This window comes from Hippopotamus amphibius, chromosome 7, assembly GCF_030028045.1.
Source record: "Hippopotamus amphibius kiboko isolate mHipAmp2 chromosome 7, mHipAmp2.hap2, whole genome shotgun sequence".
Classification (NCBI taxonomy): Eukaryota; Metazoa; Chordata; class Mammalia; order Artiodactyla; family Hippopotamidae; genus Hippopotamus; species Hippopotamus amphibius.
This window is the reverse complement of record NC_080192.1, coordinates 29,215,941-29,236,448: the sequence shown is the minus strand read 5'-3', so window position 1 is coordinate 29,236,448 and position 20,508 is coordinate 29,215,941. Positions and strand designations below refer to the sequence as shown.

Genomic DNA, 20,508 nt, shown 5'->3' with positions numbered 1-20,508 from the left:
ATGTGTATTATGATGATTACTTGCATGTTATTATAATGAAAACTTTCCCACAAAGCCATTATAACTTTCAAATATTTTTATTCTTTTCTTCATTTTCTTTAATGAATTTGAAAACAGAAACATGCTTTAGTGAAAAAAGAGAAAAGTTTAATTAAAAACATTTAAATCTTGGCAATATATCTAAAGTGTTAATTTTTAATTTTTATTATATGATTAATTTAAAATTATAGAGGATATAAATCCCTAAAACTTGCAAATTACATGTGATTTATAAGAATATCTGTGAGATGTTTTCTGTCTTTTAGTATTGCTCTTTCTATACATCTTTTGGTTTATTCCTAATTCATCTGGTGTTTTCTCAGATTACTAAGTTGCTATCATATTTTAAAACGTTTAGCTGTATTTTATGTAATTATATTAACTTTCAGAACACATTTTGAAAGTATCATGCTGAGTTTTCTTTTTGAAGAGAGTGATAAGAATTGTTTTGTTAAGTAGGCATCATCGTAATGCCAACCGTGATCTGAAATTAGACCAGACTCCCAATAGGCAAACGAGGTAGGCACATGTAGGCTTGAGGAGTTTTGCTGAGATTGATAGGGTTTCCATCCAATCGAATATCCTCTAGTGCCTTACGAATGTAAGTCAAATTTTTAACATTGCAGAAGGTATCTTCATGCATTTCCAGAATGTTGTTATTCTAAAAAAGATTAAAATAAATGATTAGACATGATATAACATATGCTTAGTATTGAGTAATAATATAGTCCATTTGATTTACCCCTGTTTTTGCTCTTTCATTCCTTCTTATATCCAAAAATGCATGTTACGTGATTATTATACATCAAGCACTTTCTAAACAGTGGGGATAAATCAATTACCATAATACACGTGCTTGCCCTTATGGAGCTTGTACTTCAGTAATGAGAATATTCAATAAGGAGGTGAAAAAACCAATGTAAAGAAAGCAAGCTATTTCCAAAAACAATGTGAACTAAAAAGAAAGGATGGTGACTGAAAAGTTATCTTAAGAGACAGCAATGGAGCTGAGCATGGAATGACAAGGAGACATGGGCATGGAAAGAGCTGAGGTAAGAATATCCCAGGCAGAGAGCATACCAAGTTCAAATTCTGAGTAATTAGTATGGAAAGTTTAGGAATGGGAAAAAAGTCAACATGGCTGAAGTGAAGTGAGGGAGAGAGTGAGCAAATATCAGGAAGATAGAGATCTGGGCGGGGCCCAGAGCTAGATTTTTTTTAAGTAGCTTTACAGAATGTATTTCACATACCATAAAACTCACCCATTTTAAGTGCAGCTCAGTAGTTTTCAATATATTCACAGACTTGTATAAGGATCACAACAGTTTAATTTCAGAGCATTTTAAACATCCCCCAAAGAAACCCCATAGATAACAGCAATAACTCCCCATTTCCCCCAACTCCTAGCCCCTGACAACTTCTAAGCCTCTTTCTGTTTCTAGGGGTTTTCCTATTCTAGACATTTCACAAAAGGAATCAAACAATATATCATCTTGTGTGACTGAGTTCTTCCTCTTAGAATTGTATTTTCAAGATTCATACATGTTACAACATGCATCAGTACTTTTTTCTCTTTTATCACATAAAAGTGTTCTGTTGTATGAATATACAACATTTTTGTTTATCCATTCATCAGATAATGGAAATTTGGATTGTTTCCACTTTTTGGCTCTTATGAATAATGCTTCTATGAACATTTGTGTACAAATGTTGTGTGGGCATATATTTTCAGCCCTCTTGCATATGTATCTAGGAGTTGAATTGCTGGGTAATATGATAACTCTATGTTTAAAATTCTGAGAAAGTATTAAACTGTTTTCCAAATTAGCTGCACTTTTTTACGCTTCTACCAACAATGTATGAGGGTTCCAATTTTCTCTAAATCTTAAGCAACACTTGTAATTGTCTGTCTCTTTTATTTTAGCCAACCAAGTGGATGTGAGGTGGTTTAGTTCATTGCTAGTGTAGAAATACAATTGATATTTTATGTTGATTTTATAGCATTCCACAATCCTGAACTAATTTATTAGTTCAAATAGTTTAATAAATTACTTATGAGTTTCTATGTAAAACATTTATAGATAAATTTGGGGGGGTATTTCCATCTTAATATTAAGTCTTTCAAACCATGAATATGGAGGTATCTTTCCTTTATTTAGATTTCTTTCTCCCCAGCTTTATTTAGGTATCATTGACAAATAAAATTGTAGGTGTTTAAGGTGTACAACATAATGTTTTGTTTTAGGTATACATTGTGAAAGGGTTACCACAGTCAAGATAATTAACATTTCCATCACTTTACCTAGTTACCTTTTGTGTATGTGTCTGGTGAGAACACTAGAGATCTACTCTCAACAAATTTCAAGTATACAATATAGTATTATTAACTACAGTCATCATGCTGTATGTTACATCTCCAGAACTTATTCATCCCGAATAACTAAAACTTTATACCCTTTGAATCCTTTTGCACTGTTGGTGGGAATGTAAATTGATACAGCCACTATGGAGAAGAGTATGGAAGTTCCTTGAAAAACTAAAACTAGAATTAACATATGACCCAGCAACCCCTCTACTGGGCATATACCCAGAGAAAACCATAATTCAAAAAGACACATGCACCCCAATGTTCATTGCAGCACTATTTACAATACCCAGGTCATGGAAGCAACCTACATGTCATCAACAGATGAATGGATAAAGAAGATGTGGTACATATATACAATGGAATATTACTCAGCCATAAAAAGGAATGAAATTGGGACATTTGTAGAGACATGGATGGACCCAGACACTGTCATACAGAGTGAAGTTGTCATACAGAGTGAAGTAGTCAGACAGAGAAAAACAAATGTCATTTATTAACACATATATGCGGAATCTAGAATAATAGTACAGATCAACCAGTTTGCAAGGCAGAAATAGAGACACGGATGTAGAGAACAAACATGGACACCAAGTGGGGAAAGCGGGGAGGGTTGGGGGGGAATGAACTGGGAGATTGGAATTGTCATATATACATTACTAATAAAAAAAAAATATCAAATTGTACACTTTAAATATATGCAGTTTATTGTATGTCAATTATATCTCAATAAAAGTTCTTCAAAAAAAAGAAAAATAGCAAATCCCGTAGTTACTGAAACCATGCTTTGAAAATAAAAACATGAAAGTAGTGAAAAAAAAAACCCAAAACAAATAAAAAAAACCACTTTACACCCTTTGACCAACATCTCCCCATATCCTCCACCCCCAGTCCCTGGTAACCAACCACTTACTGTCTGTTTCTATGAGTTTGACTTTTTAAGATTTTACACCTAGGAGAGAGTTTACAATATTTTTCTTTCTGTATCTGGCTTATTTTATGTAGCATAATGTTGTCCAGATTCATCCATGTTATTGCAAATGGCAAGATTTCTTTCTTTTCTAAGGTTAAATAATATTCCATTGTATAGACAGACCACAATTTAGCCGTTCATCCATTGGCAGACACTTAGGTTGTTTCCATGTTTTGGCTATTGTGAAAAATGCCAATGAACATGGAAGTGCAGATAACTTCAAGATACTTATTTACCCAGAAGTGGGATTGCTGAACCATATGGTAGTTCTGATTTTAATTTTTTTGAAGAAACTTTTTACTATTTTCCGTAACTGTACCACCTTACATTCCCACCAACAATGTACAAAGGTTCCCTTTTCTCCACATCCTTGCCAACACTTGTCTTTGGTCTTTTTGATAATAGCCATTCTAACAGGCATGAGGTGCCATCTCATTGTGGTTTTGATTTGCATTTCCCTGTTGATTAGTCTTGTTGAGCTCCTTTTTCACATACTTATTGGCCATTTGTATGTCTTTTGAGAAATGTCTATTCAACTCCTTTGCCAATATTTTAACTAGGTTGTTTGTTTTTTCCTATTGAGTTGTTTGAATTCTATATGCATTTTGGTTATTAACCCCTTCTCAAATGTATGATTTGCAGATATTTTCTCCCATTCCATATGTTATCTCTTCTCTCTGTTGATTGTTTCCTTTGTTGTGCAGAAGTCTTTCAATAATATGTTGTAGTTTTCAGTATACAAAATTTGCACTTCTTTTATTAATATATTCTTACATATTTTATTATTTCATGACTATTATAAATATTGTTTTCTTAATTTTATTTTCAGATTTTTCATTTCTAGTATATATACATACAATTACTATTTATATATTGATTTTGTAACCTATCATATTGCTGAACTAATTTATTAGATTTCTATCTGACCTGTGGCTTATTAAGAAAAGTGTTGTTTAATATCCACATATTTGTGAATTTCCCATTTTCTTTGTTGTTGATTTTTATTTCAATTTTATTGTAACCAGAAAAATACTTTGTATGATTTCAATTCTTTTCAATTTGTGGAAATTGTTTTTGTGGCTTAGTATGTTGTATATACTGGAGATGTTCCTTGTATACTTGAGAAGAATGCATATTTGCTGTCACTGGGGTTAATGTTCCATAGGTGACTGTTAGGGTTAGTTGGTATATAGTGTTACTCAAGTCTTCTGTTTCTTAGTTGATCTTATGGTTAGTTCTCTCCATTATTGAAAGTGCAGTATTGAGGAATCCAACTATTATTGTTGAATTGTCTATTTCTCCCTTCACTTCTGACAGTGCAGTCTTTATAATTTTGAGGCTCTGTTGTTAGGTGCATATGTGTTTATATGCATTACATCTTTCTGATGGATTGACTCTCGATTATTACAAAGTGTCTATGAGGAATAATACAGATTTAGTGCCTGTGCACTGTACTGTTTTCTTTGATAGGTAGTAGATACATATTGTTAATTATCATGCCTCACCTTTAAGTACTTATCATGTATTAGTAAATTCAGTACCCACTTTATAAACTAAAACTGAGATGCAGGGAGGTTTAGATGTTTGTCCAATTATTAAATAGTGTCAAGTAGAATTTCAGCCCAGGGAATCTGCTTTTGCCAGAGCTGCTATTCTTATTACTATACCATATGTTGGAAAACATTTTTCAAATGAGTCAAAAAGGGAAATTTTTATATGAGCATTAAAAATAAATGTAAAATGAAGACAATGTAAATCAAAAACAGCTTTATACTGGATATTGGTAAGGTAATTGTGAAAGCGAACTATTTTAAAAGGTTCACTTAGTGCCTTTTTAAACCTTTGAATAGGGAGTGTAAAGCCAATTGCTTCCAAAAAAAATCTTTTATTGTATGTACAAGCACATTATGTTTAAATATAACGTCAGAGACCTGGTTACTCTGTAGAGTCAATATCATAAAAGACAATAGTAATAAAATTTAGTTCAGAAATGCAAAAAAAAAATTCCAAAATTTCCTTGAGGATTCCCTTGAAAATCCTTTCCAATCCTAAACCTGGCAAGAAATTCTCATATAAATAGAAATTCACCCCCAGAAAAAGAAAGACCAAGAGAGAGCCATCCAGAAACAGGATAAGGACTTAGAAAGGACATACACCTTAAAGAAGTTAACACAACCAGAAAAACTCTCAAAAGAGACAAGTATCCAAGTCTCATGGACAGATATAAACAAAATGACACCAAAAAGAAGTATGGAACGAGATAAATAGGAATGAAAGAAAAGACACAGAGGTAAATAATTACAGAATCCACAGTGAAAAAAGGAATCAGACTTGCTCTTACATAGCAAAATCACTCCTTGTGATGGTTTATACTTTTTTTACTAAAAAAATTGTAATATTACACTATGATATTGTGTCTTTGAGCACATAATAGCTGTGTTCTCTACAGATTTATTCCACAGAACAGATGAAATTATTACAGAAAATTGATTATAGCTGTAGACCAAAAGTTACTCACATCTGAAATAAGTAATTTATCTTTCTTTCAATAACCAAATGAGTTTGTTTAAATTGATCATATTTTAATAGAGTTAAATGAAATATATTTAGAAAATATTAAATCATAACATTTTGAAAATGTGTTTTCACTCATTACTTCAAAGATAAAATGTAGCTTAAAGGGATTTAAAATAACGCAAGCTTTCAAATATGTTGTTTTAGAAAAAGCTGCATTTTCTTAATCCAGAGAGATGGAAGTCCATCATCTCTCAGCAGATAGGAATGCCCTAGGATTGAATTTAACTCAGTACAAAAATGGAGTTAAAAGTGACATTTTCCCCCGAAAGCTGGAAATCAAATTTGATTTTTCTTTCCCTCTTATTCTCTTCCATTTCTAATCTTTACACATTTCTTCAGCAAATGAAGCTCTCATTTAAAAAAAAAAAAAATTTTTTTTTAATCTTTTGGCCACTCCATGCTGCATGTGGGATCTTAGTTCCCCAACCAGGGATTGAACCCATGTCCCCTGCATTGGGGGTGAGGAGTCTTAACCACTGGACCACGAGGGAAGTCCAAAATATTCTTTGCTTTTTTTCTTTTTTGTACCTTTCTTTTTTGGCTGCACTGTGAGGCATGAGGAGCTTCCTTGACCAGGCATCAAACCGTGCCCCCTGCAGTGGAAGCATGGAGTCTTAACCACTGGACCACCAGGAAAGTCCCTAATTTTTTTTTAAAAGAAAGATTTGTGTGCCAAAGAGATGCATTATGACTTGGCAAAGCATTAAAATAAAGACCAAAGTTGTCAGAATTAAATCAGTATAGATGAGTCACGAATGTACAAATACCTTACACTCAGTTTGAGAGAGAGAATGAATGAGAGACAGGAGAATAAAAAGAAAAATTGTCACAGTGTATGAACCTGCCATTAAAAACAGCTTTTTGCTTCCTGTTTGCTTTTGTTTTCCATAGAGGCATTGGGCATAACTTACTAATAGAAGCCTACCTGGAGGTGAAGGGCCCGTAGGTTTTCTGGGAGTGGCAGAGGGATGTGGTCCAAGTTGTTATCAGTGAGGTAGAGATGATGGAGATCATACATATCCTGTAAACATTCCAAATGTAGGGTCTTAATAGGAATTAGTGGTGCCACAGGTGTACTTTTCGTTCCCTGTGCATGCAAATTTTGTACAATATAATACATGCCTGTTCATGTCTTATTTTGTAAAGTTCAGGCAAATGAATTTTCTACATTACTAGACAATTCAAATGAGTTTTGGAAGAACTGATAGCAAGCAAATCTCTCTCGATGCAAAAGAAACATGTTCCTCAGTCTCTAGGAAGAAGCTTGCTTTGTCCACGCTAACTTTCTCAACTAAAGCAAAGTAGCGACTTCCCACATAAGACATTCTGCCATAGGATTTTGAGGATTTTGGTGAGACATAGCAAGAATTTCCTTCATGTTGTAGGAATGGAAAAATGAGAAGTTCTCCCCAACAAAATTCTGCTTTCTCCAGCCCAAGTACCAGGTAAAGTTCAGCCTAGCAAGACAGAAGTTTCCACACTAACAGGTCTACTCTAGCCAAACATCACAGGACAAACTGTGACTCACTACCACCCATGCCAACAAAATGTGAGTGAAGAGAATAGATTTTGACCTTTGCCAGCCTCTAATGAGGTGCCCTAACTTCCTTGCCCACCAGGGTGGTGTCACAGGAGGGCTAGTGAAGAGACAGGCTTTTCACCGTTGCCCAGTGCTAACTGGCCCACACACCCCCTGTAGCCTCCATGGAAGTATTGTGATGTCCCTTCAAACGCTAGTTTAAATTTATTTGTTCAGCATATTTTTAGAGGAACAGCTTGAATGGAGTAAGGCCGGTAAGAAAGCCAATCTGGTTACTATTCTCAGACTCTATGCTGTTGTTCCAAGCAAGTCACTCTAACCCTAAACTTTTTTTCTTCACTAAGAAAACAAAATGCATAAGATTAACTGAATCCATTCTTCTTACAAAATAATTTAGGAGGCTTCTACCCTCACGGCACCACCCACACTCTGTACGACTAGTTGTCCTTCCAACCACATAAAATACTCTTACTGAATGGAGTTCCTGGTAAATACAATTCACCCGCTTACAGCATTTCCAGGAGCAATTTATAGACTGGTGCTTCAGATAGCCACCCACTTCTTGTTCCAGCTCTGCTTTATGTTCTTGGTGCTTGAGCAAAATGTGCCAGAACACAGTATTTCCCCAAAGTATGATCCATAGCGTTGTAAAGTTTATTTTAGGAGTTAAAACTCTCATCACATTGAATCCCTTTGTGGAAATAAAAAGGCTAGTCATTGATAGCACAGGGAATGGGAAGATGATAGTCTTTCGTATTCAGACTTGAAACTCACTTTAAATGCTTCTTGCTTTATTCCTTTCCTTCCAAGTCTATTGTTGCTAACATCAATAAACGTCAAAGTGCTGGGCAATTCTGGGAGCTGCCTTATTTTGTTGTCACGAAGGACAAGCTCTCGGAGTCGAGGCAGCTTTCTGAATGCATCTTCGTCAATCTCAGATATTAAATTTGATGTCAGATCAATCCTTCTTAGATCATCTGGAAGAAAAAACAAGGCAAGTAGTTAAATATTCTTGAATATGTTTTGCTAACATAAAAATATGAGTATAAATTTTCCCATATACAAGCAAGTATAAATACGAATTTAATTAGCAACGGACAATTCATGAAACAATTATTTCTAACAACTTTATAAAAAATTGTTTCCTCCAAATATGATTCATATTCACGCACTTATAAGAAAGTGTAACTGTAGCAAAGAAATTGACACATTATATTTAAAATAACTGGTCTTTTCCCTATATTCTTCATAAACTTTGTCTGGATTTTACTATTTAAAACATTTTTCTCATTGATGGCAGATTGCTGTATTTTCCAATAGTAATAGCTAAATTAGCATGAAAATACAAAGGCATTAAAAAGAAATTTTCAACTGATTAAAACACAATGAAGATAAGTACCAAAATTCTTCAAAGTTGGCAACAATTATAAAGTCAGAATTTAGGTCTGCATTCACCAATCATAAAGCAGTTGAGCCTGAATGGGAGTCTATTCAAACAAGCCAGATCCTAGTAAATATATGGCCATGACTTTCTACTCTTATTGTTATAACAAGATAATGAGTTTTAGCCTATAAAATACAATTATTTGTGGATTTTATTGAGTTGGAAATAGTTTGAGAATATCAACAACTATATAGTTTCATAATGACCTTTAATTATTCATCACTTTTTCTTATCATAAAACAAACCTTCAAACCTATAAATAAGTAAAAATAGCTTTGCAGGAGCACTGGAATTACAACTAACTGCTGAACAATCATCGACAGAAAGACACTGGAACACACCAAAAAAGACACCCCACATCCAGAGACAAAGGAGAAGCCGCAATGAGACGGTAGGAGGGGCGCAATCGTGTTAAAATCAAATCCCATAAATGCTGGGTGGGTGATTCACAAACTGGAGAAAGTTATATTGCAGAAGTCCACCCACTAAAGTGAGGGTTCTGAGCACCATGTCAGGCTTCCCAACCTGGGAGTCCAGCAACGGGAGGAGGAATCCCCAGAGAATCAGACTATGAAAGCCAGAGGGATTTGATTGCAGGACCTCCACAGGACTGGGGGAAACAGAGACTCCACTCTTGGAGGGCACACAAAAAAGTGTGCTCACCAGGACCCAGGGGGAAAGAGTGTGACCCCACAGGAGACTGAACCAGACCTACCTGCTGGTGTTGGAGGGTTGCCTGCAGAGGTGGGGGGCAGCTGTGGCTCACCGAGGAGATGGGGGTACTGGTGGCAGGGGTTCTGGGAAGTGCTCATTGGCATGAGCCCTCCCAGAGTCCACCATTTGCCCCACCAAAGAGCCTGTGGGCTCCAGTGCTAGGTAGCCTCAGGCCAAACAACCAACAGGGTGGGAACACAGCCTCATGCATTGGCAGACAAGCAGATTAAAGTTTTACTAAGCTCCACGCACCCAGCCCTACCCACCATCAGTCCCTCCCATCAGGAAGCACCCACAAGCCTCCTAGATAGCTTCCGCCACAAGAGGGCAGACAGCAATATCAAGCAGTATCAGCAGTATTTCATCTTGTGGAACTGAAAACCACAGCCACAGAAAGATAGAGAAAATGAAAAAGCAGAGGACTTTGTACCAGATGAAGGGACAGGATAAAACTGCAGAAAAACAACCAAATGAAGAGGAGATAGGCACCCTTCCAGAAAAAGAATTCAGAATAATGATAGTGAAGATGATCCAGGACTTTGAAAAAAGACTGGATGCAAAGATCGAAAAGTTTACCAAAGACCTAGAAGAATTAAAGAGCAAACAAACACAGATATACAGCACAATAACTGAAATGAACAATACACTAGAAGGAACCAATAGCAGATTAACTGAGGCAGAAGGGTGAATAAGTGAGCAGGAAGACAGAATGGTGAAAATCACTGATGCGGAAAAGAATAAAGAAAAAAGAATGAAAAGAACTGAAAAGAGCCTAAGAGACCTCTGGGGCAATGTTAAATGCACCAACATTTGCATTATAGGGGTCTCAGAAGGAGAACAGAGAGAGAAAGGACCCGAGAAAATATTGGGAGAGATTATAGTTGAAAACTTCCCTAACATGGGAAAGGAAACAGCTCCCCAAGTCCAGGAAGCACAGAGAGTCCCAGGTAGGATAAACCCAAGGAGAAACATGCCAAGACATATATTAGTCAAGCTGACAAAAATTAAAGACAGAGAAAAGTTATATAAAAGCAACAAGGGAAAAACAACAAATAACATACAAAGGAACTCCCATAAGGTTAACAGCTGATTTCTCAGCAGAAACTCTGCAACCAGGAGGGAGTGGCATATGATATATTTCAAGTGATGAAAGGGAAGAACCTACAACCAAGAATACTCTATCCAGCAAGGATCTCATTCAGATTTGACAGAGAAATCAAAAGCTTTACAGACAAGCAATAGCTAAGAGAATTCAGCACCACCAAACCAGCCCTACAACAAATGCTAAAGGAACTTCTCTAAGCGGGAAACATAAGAGAAGAAAAGGACCTACAGAAACAACAACAAAACAATTCAGAAAATGGTAATAGGAACATGCATATTGATAATTACCTTGACTGTAAATGGACTAAATGCACCAACCAAAAGACACAGACTGGCTGAATGGATACAAAAACAAGACCCATATATATGCTGTCTCCAAGAGACCCACTTCAGACCTAGGGACACATACAGACGGAAAGTGAGGGGATGGAAAAAGATATTCCATGCAAATGAAAATCAAAAGAAAGCTGGAGTAGCGATACTCATATCAGATAAAATAGACTTTAAAATAAAAAATGTTCAAGAGACAAGAAAGGACATTACATAAAGTTCAAGGGATCCATCCAAGAAGAGGAGATAACAATTATAAATACATATTCACCCGGTATAGGAGCACCTCAATACATAAGGCAAATGCTAACAACTATGAAAGAGGAAATGCAAGAAATAGAGACACAGATGTAGAGAACAAACATATGGACACCAAGTGGGGAAAGTGGGGAGGGTTGGGGGGGAATGATATAGGAGATTGGGAAAGCAAATTGTACACTCTAAATATATGCTGTTTATTGTCTGTTAACTGTATCTCAATAAAAGTTCTAAAAAAATTTATTTATGAGTCATATTTTGATATTCAAGTTTCATTTTCAGTACCAACATTTGACAGTGCAAACATTTTAGGAAAAGTCTGTGAAGAGAAGGGTATTAGTGCCATCATCCATACCTAGGCTTGCAAAATCATTTTTGTTGATCTTTTTAATTCTGTTAAAGCGGGAATAGAAATAAGCAGTGTTCTTGGGCAGTGGAGGAATAGCATCAAGTTCATGGTCATCACAGTATACGGTGGTACTTATACAAGTACACAGAAGGCAGGTTGGAAAGTCTAAAAGAAAGAGGCAATAATATATGTAAGCAACAAAAGCAATTTCTAACAAATTATGTGGTGATTATGAATGTTTGCTAAACAAGATTAGCGTCTCATACAGAATATACTGGCATATTTAATATTTTCTCATATAGTTTCCTGTAAGTGGAATATTGAAATCAAATATACCAACTAAGGCCACCACAATAATTAGTATATTCTTTCTAATACTTTAAAATTTTATTTTAAATTGCTGAGTGAATATTGCACGGTTGCTACATTTGTATTTACTGGAAATTCTATTTTCAAATGTAAATATTAAGATTGTGGTTTTTGTAAATTTAAAACATCACATATAATGTTTGTATGAGGTCTTTTGTTCAATATTTAAACACCCCACTGAAACAAAATCATGGAAAAGGGCAGTAATCATTAATATTAATTCACTCAATATGCATTTATTGAATCTTTTCTTTGTAAATGGCACTGTGCTAGCTGGTGAAACAGTGGTGAGCACAAAGAGGGTCCTTTTATAATCTTCTATGTAAAATGAATGTTAATCACACAAATAAATAAAATGATGACTGTGGTAAATGTCATGAGATGTCACGGGAGCATAAAATACAGGTATTTGATTCAGTCTGGGAGGCATGGTTCTCTGAGAAGGTGATAATGGAGTTGAAGTATGCAGGAAGAGCAAGGCTTGATGATGCAGGTGAGAGGGAAGAGGATGCAGGCAGAGGAAGCAGCACGTGCCAAGTCCCTTCGCTTTGGAGGAACCGAAAGATGGTCCCTGTAGCTACAGCGAGAGAGCATTGGATTGTTTAGGACATAACACACATGGGCCTTATAGGCTGTGTTACAGGTTTTGTTCCTTATCCTAAGGGTGGGCAGAGGTGTTACATGATCAGATTTGCATGTTAAGATATTACTCTGCTTGAAGGTAACCTGGGAGACTGAGGAAGTGCCCACTGCCACTGACAGTGGGCAAAGAGGAGATGAGTTATCTAGATAAAAGGTGATGGTTGCTTGGCTCGGGTAATAATGATAGAAAAGGCAACACATCCAAAAGAGTTGTCAGGCTGGATTATATCTCCATTTATTAATCTAATTTTTCTCTAATTTTTCTCTATCTCTCACACATACACACACACACACACACACACACACACTCACTCACTCCTACCCTTCCTTCACTCTCTGTTTATTGGTCATGTAGAGGACAGTGAGCTTCAAGGGAGATAGAGAAGCAGTGGCCAGAAGAAAAGAAGGACAATAAGATGGACCATATTGTGGAGGCCAAGTGGAGAGAGAGTTTGAAGGAATGGATAGAAAATAATTGAAGGCTCCAGAGGTGTCAGTTAGGGACTGAAAAGTGTCTCTTGATTAATTACTGTGGGAGTTATAGGAGACTTCAGCAAGAGCTGTGGAGCGATGAGGCTGGGAGCCAGACTGCAGCCACTGAAGGAGGAAGTTGGAGGTGAGGATAGTTACAGCGTGTACAAACAATGCTCTTGAGATGTTTGGCTGTAAAGAAAAAGGAAAGGCAGATGGTGATGACTATCAGAAGACGTATTTGTGGTGTGTATGATGAGAAAATGGACTCGAGTGGGAGACATTTGAAGAAAAGAATCCAAAGGAAGAGAGATTGAATATAAAAAGGATCCTGAGAGGGCAGCAGGAAATGGGACTCAAAACACAATGGGAAGCATGAAGGTTTCAGTTTAATTTAAAATCTGTGTGTGAAACATGCATCTGGGAAACCAAGGTTCCTAGCTCAATCCCTGTATGTATTATTTGGTTCATTGAGAGAAAGTTTGTTCTATGATTTGTCATTTTTCCTATTTGCTTCTGGTCACTAGTCATACCCTGGTAAAATTATGAGTTAACTTGTTGTAATTCTACCACTGTTACTGGGAAAAGAGTGCAAAATTCTGGTAATAAATTACAGGAGTAGTACGGGGGAAAACACAATAGGAAGAATTTACATCCCACATATCGGGGGACAGACAGTTCCTCTATTGTAATAGGAGGAGGGGGAAATAAGATGCATGGGTGTAGATGTAGGTAAATGATATGTCTGAAAACAGAAAGAGCTGCTGCATTTTCTTTGTGAAGAAGTAGGCTAACCTCTCTAATGATCTTGAGGAGTTTAGGGAGGAGGAGAGAAGAGTTGTTAGACGTGCGATGGATGGGGAAAGTGAAACAGCCATGAGAAATAGAAGAGGAAAGTGATGGAAGACTTTCTTGGGATTGTTCAGTGGTTATTTCATCCCCATTTAACTGAGACTTTGCTGGTTTTAGCATTGGAAGCCCCCTGTCTTTGGATCCCCACACTCCCAGGCAAACTAGGACATTGGGTTGCCTTCATCGAAGGAGCCATTTGTGGTTTGAGATCAAGAACTGGTAATGCACCTACTAAGGTTTTATTACTGTTGTTAAATAGAAAAATCGCTTATAATAACAGCTTCAGCAATGAAAACTACTTTAGGAATGTTAAATCTAGGAAAAAATTTTAAGGGAGAGCTGTAAAATATTTAATACTTGCTAATTTCTCTAATCATTATAAATTAATATTTGTTCCTTATCACAGTTTTTAAAAAGTAAAGCATTTGGTCTTCTATATATTCATGGTCACATTAGTTTAGCAATAATCAATTAGGGTAATTATATATATTCATACCAGTTATTATTTAATTCTAGTTTTTTTCACTCTGTGGCTTGGCTTCAGAATATTATTTCTAGAAATTGGTATTCCTAGTAACAAACAGTATTTTGATTTTTAATGTTTTAAATATTTTCAAACTATTTGTGTTTAATAAATTTATGATTGAAATTTAATTTTAAAGTTTAGAATTTCAAGAGATGCTTCCTCTTTGGAAAGTAAAATGTGAATTAAAATTGTAACTTCATTACTTAGACTCTCTTGGAGACACAAATTTTTTAAAGTCATAACTTTTCTTATATTGTTTCAAAACTGATGTTATCGAGCTGTAATTTTTCCTAAAGCTTTCAAAAAGATTCGACATTCTGCTCTTCTGTTGTTCCTTGCTTATCAAGTAATGATGCCAGATCAGTCAACTTTTGAAAGATCTGAAATTACTTAAAAGAAAGTAATGTTCTAGAGATATCTCATTTCCCTGTTTTGAGGACTTTCTGCTGGGCACATACATTTCATTCTCATTGTGTATCTCCCTGGTTCTGTCTGGAGCATGTTTTCCTATCTCATACAAAGTTGACCATGTGGAAAGAATATGACATCTTCATTAAAGACAGGATTTAGTGACCTCTGTTTTCATTCCAGCACCACTATGTACCACTTCCATGATCTTGGACAACTTTTAGAGTATTTTAGAATTTTAGATTTCCTATTTATAAAGCGACGGTAACAGTAACTAGTACCTACTTAGTATTGTATCTCTTCAAAGAGTTAATGTACAGAAAACACTTTAGTGGCTGGCGTAAAGGCAGCATTTCACAGAAGACAACTTTTCACACTACTTATTGGTAAATAGTTAAAAACTCACAGAAGCAGAGAGTAGATTGGTGGTTAGGGGGGTGGGGGGTGGGGGGAAGAGACGGTTGTTCAACAAGTATAAAGTTTCAGTTACATACAATGAATTAAGATCTGCACATTTTCTTACAACACAGTGCCTGTAGTTAACAGTGATGTATTGTATGCTGAAAAGTTTGTTGAGAGGAAACAGAAAGGATATACTTTTCTATCAATAAGAGAGTAATGAGAATAGCTAACATTTATGATGTTTAATATCAGCCAGGCACTAAATTCATTCAGTTAACCCTTACAACAACTCTATGAGGTAAGATTTATTATTTATTATTCCATTTTTTGGATGAGGAAACAAAGGCAAAAAAAAAATACTGAATGCTTTGCTCAAGACTGTATGTCTAGCAAGTCTCAAAGCGGAGATTTGAGACTTTCCTCTCTTCCATTCTCTCAGTGTGTTCTGTACAGCCTTTTCTTATATTACCTATAACACATTACTGTCTCTAACTTGGTTTACATGTTTGTCTCTCTGTACTAGACAGAAATATCTGTGAAACAGTAGTCATTTTAAGATGTCTTGTATCTCCAGAACTTATAGTACAGAGACACTTGATACTAACTAAACCTTTGCAATGGGAACTCTCTTCATTTTTTCTGCACCCACCCTTTCACCACACCATTCTCCATGTGTGTAAAAGTATTCTGGGGTGAGTCGCTGTGAGTACCACCTGAGGTTGACACTGACAAATTGTAACATGAAATATGGACAAATCATAGAATCACGTTTAGCACCAGGAATTCCTTCTCATGACCTAAAAGGCCCTGGTTTACATCACCTTCAGCCCTTACAAAATAGAGTCCATTGTTATGGGACACCTGCTTCTCTTCCTTTCTCTGCTGCTTCCTAGGATTGAGTGAAAAGGAGCCTGTTTTCCAATAAGCACACACACAAGAATCAGAACAGGCTTGCTTCAGACCCAGTCTGTGAAACTAACAGCTTTGTGATCTCTGCTACTTTCCTTGGTAATAATGTAAAACAATACTAATACCTTCACAGGGAGGTTGTAGTTGTCAAACAAGATACTGTGATGTGCTGGGCATTATGGTACACAGAAAGCATGTGCTCAGTCAATGAAAAATATTGTCCCCATTATCATCCCCATCACCATCATCATCGTTGTCCATCATCACTTTATCCCCTTGGACCGCTGTGTCCCGATCTCTGATGACACAGATGCTGATCTCGCTAATAGTGTGTCCTTTGTTCTAGAGATGCATTCCACCACAAAGCTTTTGAATATTGATACCAGACAAGAATTTTCACCCCAAATCTTTGGTGATTTGATAATTTCCATCATGCCAAAGCTTAATTATTAAAACTGCTTTATATTTTAATACAAAATATATGTGAATCTCCTGCTTCAAACCTGGCCTATAGCAAAGCTTTTTCCTTGGGTCGTGTGGGCTCCCTGCAGAGTTGGAGCTTGGCAGTTTGAGGAATGAACAAATGGACTTCATTACAGTCCAGTTTTGATGGACCTGACCTTCATTGGTGTGTGGTCCCAGAACCCCAGTGAATTCGGGCTCCTGTGGGGAAGAGCCATCAATCAGCCTGGGGGTGGACTCCTCTTCCTCTTCCTCTGCAGTCTCCTCTGGCTGTGGGGGCGGGGTGAGGAGCTCTCTGTTTCCCGAAGGCATCACTGTTACAATTTCAACCTGAAAAAGAAGCAGAATTTCATTAGGCAACCTTCTCAATCACCCTCTGGGGCAGGGACATAAATTGAAGATGTATCCACCTTTGCCACCAGAGGTCGCTGGTGTTCTGAAGTTGAACACGGGTGTGACGCCAGCTTGCCTGGGAAGGCACATGCGTTTCCAATTACTGTTATTGTTTTTAATTAATTTTGTTTCTCAATTCTTAGTAATAGTTTCCAATGCCTTTTAATTTTGGTCTTCTTTCTCTTTTAAATACCCTTATGTGTTTGTTTATTTCATAGGTTTAAAAATAACTTCGTTTATTGTTTTCTAAATACGAAGCATCACAAGAATGCGTTTTTGTTGTGAAAGATTCATATTAATCCAGAAATGTGCAAAGTAAAATCTAAAAGCCCCCTTCATCCTGCAGCCTCAATTCTACTCCCCTTGAAGACAATAGCCAATAAGAAATTGATATATATTTTCAAGTCCTTTTAATCCTTGGTTTTCTAGATTCAAATATTCTGTTCTTTTACGACTTATACTTTCTCCAATTGTATTTTTAGTGAAAAGTATCCTTTATAGTAAAATAAAATATATGGAGACATGAAAACTATGTGATTTGATTATGGAATGCCATTTCTCATATATTATCACTATTATTTGAATAACAAATAGTACCAACAATATTTGGATATATTAAGATTGACCTTTTTGAGAGCTTTGATGATAGGAAGCACTTTTATAAAATTGAAAAAGATACTCCAAGATTTTTTTCATGGGTTCTATTTTAGATTATACTTGTTTTTCTTTTCTTACTTGAATATTTTATGTAATGAGTTACTGCTTCTAAGAACACTGTTTGCATTTAGAGCAACCCGTTACTCTCAACTTTCTTCCCTTATCTCAATGTCTATTCCTTTGTATCCCTTAGTAAACCCCTGCCTCTCTACCCTACCTTCCTGCTGACCTTGTAACTTTAGCCAGGAAATCTGCTCAAGACAACTGGTTGTCAACATGTAGGAACCGCCCTTTGGGGCCTAGTTTTCTTATGATATCCTGGAAATTCCAAATTTTTCCTTTATCACCTTGATATGGTCTCTTGATTCTTTCCAACCTCTCTATGTACTTTTATTAAAAAAACAAGACACACACAAATTACTTTCCAGCTTATTTAATGTCAAAATGATGTGCAAGCTAATTACTTTCATGTGGAAAATTAAGTACATAATTAGGCTAGATATTTTCTGAATATTTTAGATAGATGTTTCAGGTAACCATAAAATTTTAAGATACTTATAATTTAATGTCACTGTTATACAGCTGACCACATTGCTTCACAAATGAAAACTATCCTTTTAAAGAAACACTAAACTTTTCTTGTCAGTTTACTTTTCTGGATTGTGTCTCCTTCTGTGCTTCTGTTGTTTCTCCATTTCAGCCCTGCCTACATTGTATGGTTTTGATTCTATCAGTGTTCTGCCAACCCAGGCATACTTGATAGTACACTTTATGTCTTCTATCTTTGTACCTTGAGGCTATAGCATAATAGGAGATCAACAAGTACTTATTGGATGTAATAAATATTTTTGCTTGTCAAAAAATGTCTAATTCACAGCTCTATGCTTAATTTTAGAGATGTTGCTGAGAAAAATCAACGAATGTGCTAATGCATTTAAAGCATGAAAACAAACCAAAAGCAAATTACAGTGTATTTGGTGCATTAGGAAGTCATACATGAAGATATTACAAAATATCTCTGCTTGAGAAGATTGGGCACACTTTCTTAAACGGAGAAACATATGGTTTCCATCTGCAGGGTCAGAAGGAGGGAGATTCAGAAGGAATGGATTTGCTTAGAGACCAAAAGGAGGCTCTGGGAAGAGCGGAAATTGAGACAGATGTTTCGTGGAATGGAGGCAGCCTAAAGGGAGAAACACATTCCAGACACGTTGCCTTGAATCTTTAGCTTTGTAGAAAAATGTTTGCACATACTTTTTACAGATAATTGTTTTTCCACTGATTTGATGTGAAGCTATAAGATCTCACTTGTCATTCAGTGTAATGAGGCAAAACAGCTTTTGTGTTTATCAAAAACTGGTTTGTTCATGCTTACTTGGCAATAAAATGTGAATGTTGAACAACTTTTAAGACCAAGGAAAAGGAATGCCTTTTCAGTTCAACAAAAATGACAGAACTGTAACCTCAAAGTACTGTGCCTAGAGAGCCTTTTGCATTGCACCATTTATTCTCACTGTTGAATAGAATAGAAGTGATTTAGGCTTCTGTCTTCTTTTGCTCTTTAACAACTTGCATACTATGATATGAAGTTACGAGGCAATGCATGCAGAGAAATAAGGCCAGGGAAACGTGACCACCTGGCTCTCCATGTGGCAGACTTTTATGCTTATGCTGCAGAAACCTAAATTTGGTAATAAACACAAATGGCCAGAAAATATCCCTGCCTCCCTTTCTCAAGCTACAATTGGTAACACTCAAATGCAAACATAACTGAGCCTCTGATATAAATATTCATTCTTTTGGAGTTTTTCTCCACTTTTTTTTATTTTGCCACCTTATTTTACTATGACTTGCCACCTACTGAATTGAATTTTTGATCTGATCATTATATTTCCCTAAGTTTAAAAACACACTACAAGGTCACCCCCACATGTGAGCTTGAGCTTAGTCATCACTGCACTTGCATATCTTCTTGACCCAGTACCAGCAGGGTACATCCTTGAGTTGGTTGGTTGTCTCATTCTGTCCTCTTATTTACTGGCCTTGGAATTGTAGATGATTGATGCCATGGTAGACTGTGTTTAAAAGCACCTTCCATGTCCATGAAAGAGGAATCTCTCTACCAGAGATGACAAATGCATAGCCCACAGACAGTGACTTGGGTAGAGAGAGGTCGCAGCAGACGTCAGGCTGGAGAGATAATAGTGCCAAGAGGAGTCCTTCACCCGGCCTCAGCCTCCACACCCAGCACAGCCTGACTCCGTGGAAGCAGCCCAGCACCTCAATGCTATCTTAGGGAAGACAGGGCTGAAATGACCCCAGGTGTCTTAGATGAAGTTTCTGCTCTTGGAGGAATAAGGACTCTCAGTAGAAAGTGAGTCAGGTACATTTTTTGTACCAGATTAGGTGTACTCAGACTTTTACTGGCAATATTTATATTGTTATTAATAATACTGAAATGATTTGAGACTTTTATTCTCCAATAGTCGGCAAATTTGCCCATAGAAGAATCTTTCTATAAAAGTACCCAGCACCATTGTAAGTAACAATAACATAAGGGGGAGGTGATAAATTGGGAGATTAGGATTGACATATACACACTACTATATATAAAATAGATAACTAATAAGGACCTACTGTATAGCACAGGGAACTCTACTCAATACTCTGTAATGACCTATATGGGAAAAGAATCTAAAAAAAGAGTGAATGTATGTATATATA

General features: G+C 36.3%; 1 protein-coding gene across 1 annotated transcript in view; it reads right to left on the bottom strand.

Annotated features, from left to right (window-relative positions):
• Window positions 1–529: 529 nt before the first annotated feature.
• Window positions 530–20,508, bottom strand: part of EPYC (epiphycan) — a 36,088-nt gene continuing 16,109 nt past the window's right edge. Inside the window, exons 2-6 of the mRNA XM_057741050.1 lie at window positions 16,893–17,064; window positions 11,700–11,858; window positions 8,269–8,471; window positions 6,880–6,975; window positions 530–700 (exon numbers count right to left, since the gene is read on the bottom strand). Coding sequence (XP_057597033.1) covers window positions 530–700; window positions 6,880–6,975; window positions 8,269–8,471; window positions 11,700–11,858; window positions 16,893–17,064 — 801 coding nt within the window. The remainder of the gene's footprint in view (window positions 701–6,879; window positions 6,976–8,268; window positions 8,472–11,699; window positions 11,859–16,892; window positions 17,065–20,508) is intronic.